General features: G+C 27.9%; 1 protein-coding gene across 1 annotated transcript; it reads right to left on the bottom strand.

Moving 5' to 3' along the window:
• Positions 1–2,208: 2,208 nt before the first annotated feature.
• Positions 2,209–4,932, bottom strand: PGO_030140 (hypothetical protein; the record flags this gene model as incomplete). Its single annotated transcript, XM_028686002.1, has 1 exon — positions 2,209–4,932. The coding sequence occupies one exon, from the start codon at positions 4,930–4,932 to the stop codon at positions 2,209–2,211; it is 2,724 nt and encodes a 907-aa protein (XP_028541803.1).
• Positions 4,933–6,000: the final 1,068 nt, after the last annotated feature.

Genomic DNA, 6,000 nt, shown 5'->3' with positions numbered 1-6,000 from the left:
GGAAAACCACTAAGGGCATTCGTTTCTACTGTTTTTTGTTTTATTTATTTATTTTTTTTTTTTTTTTTGTAATTTTTAAGTATAAAGCTAAGGGAAGATTTTTTTTTTTTTTTTTTTTTTTTCTGTCTAAAATTTTGCATATATACTTATTCGCAATACATTTTAGTGTCATTTGCATAACAATGAATGACACACTTTCACATGGATATATTCATGTGTATGTAAAAACGGAAAAGAACATGATATAGCGACAACTGCTATTATGCATGTATAAGTTTTCACCAACACATCTCTTCCCCATTCCTTAAATATAAGGATTATGCTATTGGAGGAATTACAAAATAAACATAATCATATATTATGAAGAGTAAATTTTATTTTCTCTTCAACCATGGAAATATTATTTGATTCCATTTTACATGTACAATACGTGTTCATGTGATAAAGTGTAAACATAATGATCTGTATGAACACTTGTGCCAAATATGTACATTGAAAATGGGGAAAAAAAAAAAAAAAAAAAAAAAAATTGAAAACCGGATGGGAAAAGATAACATTTTTTTTTTTTTTTTTTTCTTTTATATAATAATATTTTTAAACATGGAATAAAATATAGACATGTAAAACTTTTTATTTTTTTGCATGCAAAAATATTTTATTAATTTTTTCTTTTTTGCAAAATGGGCGAATCCATTTTTAATAAATTTTTTTCCATTTTTTCATTTTCTCTGTTTCCTGATAAGGAATTGTGATAATGTAAAAAAGGTGCATACACATAGACAACTTTACAAAATTGTGCATACACAGTTTTCATGGGAATCGGAGGTAACATGCTAGATCGAAATTGTTCACGTCGAGAAATTAAGGATACATGTATAATGATAATGAGTGGATAGATAGGTAGACAGGAAGAGAGGTGGAAAAATAAAATAAGAAAAAATAAGAAAATATAAGAAAAATAAGAAAAAATAAGAAAAAATAAGAAAAATAAGAAAAAAATGAGAAAAGACAAAATTGGAAGACTATTTTTATGACATTGTAGTAAAATACTTTCCATAAGACTTCAAATGAAGCTATATATATCAGCTGCTTCAGATGGAATGGACAAGGAAGGAAAAATGAAAAAAGAATAGCACGAGGGGAGACCGCATCATGGTGTACACGTAGACAAAGGGACATTTGTCAATATGAAGGAATAAAAGAAAATGAAGCAAAAATGTACAAAACTAAAAGTGTTACGTGAAATTTTTTTTCTTTTTTTTTTTTTTATAACAGCGTTGAGTATATTTTTACGCATAAATGAGCATTTTATTGGAAATCTTCAAATAATTCTGCCATGCATCGTGTAAACAAGTGGTGTGTAACAACTAGATAATGGAGACATCGAAAATAGGGGAGTTTATTTTGTTCAAGCGGGTGTGGACAAATAGGTGTCAAGTGTATGCACATGGGTTGTTGTTGTTGCAAGCAGGATGCATAAATGTGAAGACAAGCACATTTGCACGTACAAACATGTACATATATATATATATATACAGCTGCGATTAATTATGCATAAATGACGACACCGCGAGGTAATCATGTGTTTAAAGTGACAATTCCTCTTTTAAAACATGGAGTGTTATTTTTCTGATCAAGCTAGTCATTTCCAAAGAGAATGAATATATATACATAAGAAAATGATATTTACAATTCCCTACTTTTTCCAGCATTTAATGTGTCATTTATTAGTACGTAAATTGGGGCCCAATAAATTTCTCATTTTTGTAAGAATAAATTTTATGGCCTTTTTTTTTCATCATATTATTATATGAAATATGAGACGAGAATCCGGGTTGTTCGTCAATGAGTGAGGTATTTTTTTCTTTCTATCCTTTCATTTTCTCCTGTCCTCTCCTTGCTTTTTTTTTTTTTTTTTTTTTTTCACGAATCGGCTATGTTACCCATTCGGTTGCACATGCCGTATGAACAGATTAACAAAAGGGTAATTTCTCGCAGTTAAAATCCTTCACTAAAATGGAAAAAGAAAAAAAGAAGCATGCTTGTCTATCTTGTAAATAATAAACTATAGTAAGAGAGTCTTTTTCAATACACATGACGATATTGGTATTAAGACAATGTGTCTTCTTCATATAAAAGTTCTAGAGGGTGAGAATGTTCCGAGGAAAAGGGCACATTTATTCTGTGAAAGGAGAGATGGAAAGAGAATCATAATTTATTTTTAACGTTTCCCAAATAGTTATCAATTTCTCTGATTAAATAATTTTGCTCAACCATATTTTGTTCATTTTTATTTGGAAGTACTTTGCACAACTGATTATGTATTAATCTTTCATAATTATAAAAAAGTGATGCATTTGTGGTTATATGTCCAGTATATCTCATTCGTATTGTTTTTCTCATAGCAGAGTATAGCATATTATTTATGATCTGATTTTCTGATTTAAAAAATGCACCTTTTATAATATTTTTTGTAGGACTCGCTACATTTTTATATTTTGAAAAATTTAAAGAATTGATAATATCTTTAAATAGATTCATAAATTTATTTTTCATTGTTTGATTTTCTTTTACTAAATGAATGTACGACTTTTGAAAGAATAAAAATGTTACAGAATTATAAATGGAGTAAAGAAATCCAAAAGTAGAAACATCAAATTGGAGTTTGTATATCAACCCATTGTAAACAAAAAGAGTTATGAGAAAATTTTTCTCATGTATATTTTTTATGTAATATATATAATCGTATATCATTTCTATATTTTTATTTTGAAGATCTTCAACATGCAGGTGTTGAATGAACGGATGATAGATGACATTAATTTTGAAATTTAGGATTGATCTAAACAAGTTTTGTATTTGACAATATATGATTTTTTTTTCATGTAATTCTTTAAAGTAGTAATAACTTTTTTCAATATAAAAATAATTATGCTTTAATAGTAAAGCCCATTTATCTTTTTTTTTCATTTTTATCAAAGCCTTGAAAGTGAGTAGCTCAGACATTGATATGGTTTGTAGCGCGTATGTATCTCTTTCAGCTTCTCCTGCAGAAGTTGTCATTTCTAAACTGTTTAAAATTTGGTTTAATTTGACTAGAGTAGAGAAAATTATATATTTCACGAACATATTATTTCGAGTGTTAAGTATCATTTTTTCTAATTCTCCATGCACTTTTCGCATATCCAGTTTATCATTTTCCAAAAAAAGTTGATTCATTTTAGATTCGAAAAAAATGGTTGCTTTCTTTTTCGTTATACCCTTATCATAAGGATAGCTAAAGATCCAGTATCTTCTCAAATTTTCCGTAATCAGCATTGCAAATTTGTCTCCATTTTTCTTGAAGAACTTTCTCTTTATTTTGTTTATTTTTTTAATTGCCTTGAATTTGGCAATAGTGTGTGGATTCATCGTACTATGATTCATGTTATCCTCAGGTTTGTGTGTATCATTGGGATATTTTTTCTCAAAAATTTTTTCAAGTTTCTTCAACTTGTGTAAAATTTTTTTAAATTTTTTATGAACTTTTTCTATAACTTCACTTATGAGAAGGAGGAATGGGTAAAATGCGTCGAGATAATCTAGAATAGAGATTATGCATTTCTTATAAGTCAACATAATATCTTGTATCTCATTCGAAGTAAAAGGTAAAGAATTATGATTGATATACATATGGTCTACAAAGTAATGATATCTGTTTAAGACAAAGATGATGAAGTGTACCTCATTGGAGTGATAAAGAAAAGAAGAATTTATAAACCCGTTTAAGTATAATGAAAAACGAAAATATGTTAAAAAGAAGATAATGAAAAATTCTAATTCATAGTAATCCATTTTTAATTTTATGTCATATTTGTTTTTATTTAATTTGTTGAAAAAATACGTAATTAACAATTCATCATTGGGAAATTTCCTATCTGTATGTTTATCACTACAACATGCTGCACATTCTCGAATTTTACAGAATACATTGTAACATTGAGATATTAAATTCTCTTCATCTCTTTCATCTTTAATCTTGTTTATCTGGGTGTGTTCACAAATGGATTCTATAAAAATGCGTTTTCTGTAAAATGGAAGGATTATTTGCATTTTTTTGAATAGCTTATTTTGCATGATCATTTTTTCTTCCTCCATTGCTGCTTTGATAAATGTGTCATCTTGAGTTATGTGATTCGAAGAGTGTCTGCATTTATTCGTAAGATCGAAGGTGGAAAGGTTAACAATCCTTTGAGCATTAGAACTGGTGGATTCATCACATCTGTTTGAGTTATTAGATTCGATTGTGGAGTGTGAACTGACTACATTTCTTCGTTTGTTCAAACTTAGATCATTTTCTAAAACATTGTAAATATGATGCGTTTCCAAAACATCACAATTTCTGTTTAAGTGATAGTTTTCATTTGTATATGGATTTCCTGTATATTCGATGCGTTCAATTACTTGAATTAGACTATCATGTGTGTTGTGATTTTCTTCTTTATTTAGACTCATATCACTTAATGTACTGTTAGTTGTTGTGGTATTTACTTCAAATTCGTTTGTACTTTGAAATATCTGTGATTCAGTAGATTCATAAATTTTTCCAATTTGAGAAGAGTCACTTTCCTGTGATGAGCTATTATGTATAAATATATATGTCTCTTTATTTCTACTCGGTTTTATAATTTTTTCCTTTTCTTTTTTTCGTTTATTTCTGCACATTTTACATTTTTTCTTATAGCATGTGAAATTATGACTATTTTGATTTCCCTCGTCTTTTTGAAAAATTCTGTTTAAGCTTCTTTCTTCATCGTGGATCTCATCTGGGGATGGTGAATTTTGTTCTGTCTTTCTCTTACCATTATGCATTGGCTTATTTCTATTTCTTAATTTTTTTTTTATGTCTCTTCTATCACATGGTTGTTGAAATTGACACTTTCTCTTTTTCATTTTTGAGGTGTTAATTTTTTTTTTTTTTTTTTATTCAATCCGTTTATTTTGGATGCATTTATAAGTAGCTATTTTCACTGATTCACTCCACCCCTGGTTAGTTATTCTTTTTGCACCATTAGTGGTTGTAATTCTTTTTAGAGAAATTGCACAGTTTCGAAGAGTTATTACATCTATTTTCACGTCTTTACACAAGGGAGCATACGAATGAATGTATTCAGATAGATGCGTTTCTTAATCCACTGATGCAAATGTGTAAGAACGTTTATAATATGGTCGATTTGATCGTTTTTTTTTTTTTTTTTCCTTTTTTTGAATGTTTATTAAACGTTTTTCTATTTTTAAAAATTTCGAAATTAGTTTGTGGTGAACCTTAGGAATTCATTAATGCAACTCTCATCCTCTTGTTTGGATGTAGAACTGTGGTCACTAATTTTTAGATGAATATTAGAAGGTAAAATTAGGAATATGAAATTTGGAAAAATTTGGAAAATGGGAATTAGGGTGTACTGTGGAACATCCATTTTGTTCCTCTACAGTACACTGTAGTTAAGTTGAGAGAAAAAAGTAGTGTATTCTTCGAAAGACAGTTTTGTTAAAAAAAATTGCTACATTCTTGTGTGCATGGGAATGTGCCCAGTAATGGTTACTATTTTTATTCTATTCCCTTTTTTTTTTTTTTTTTTTTTCTTATTTTGACAATCTTTAAGTAAAGAGAGAGGAAAAAAAAAAAAAAAAACGCATAGACTTTTAGAATCGTAGGAAAATTTGAAAATCTCTATAAAATTCACTCAATTTGCAAGGAAAGAAAATATAAATTATAATAAAAATAATAAATAGACTTGTGAATACAGCATTGTGTAGAAGTGTAGATGTTACATACAGAAAAGAAAGAGAAAGAGGAAGAAAAAAAAAATGTTATTTATTAATTTTATAAATCTTTAAAGTTATTTTTTAAAAAAAAAAAAAAAAAAAAAATAGATGGAGAAAAATAAAATGCATGTGGATAAGTTTTGATGAATAAGTATAAAAATGGGGAGATAACCAAAAGGGTGTGTTCAAGGGTGG

The sequence above is a fragment of the Plasmodium gonderi genome (genome assembly GCF_002157705.1).
Source record: "Plasmodium gonderi DNA, contig: Chr03, whole genome shotgun sequence".
Classification (NCBI taxonomy): Eukaryota; Apicomplexa; class Aconoidasida; order Haemosporida; family Plasmodiidae; genus Plasmodium; species Plasmodium gonderi.
The sequence above is the reverse complement of the archived record's forward strand: the minus strand, read 5'-3'. Positions and strand labels throughout refer to the sequence as shown.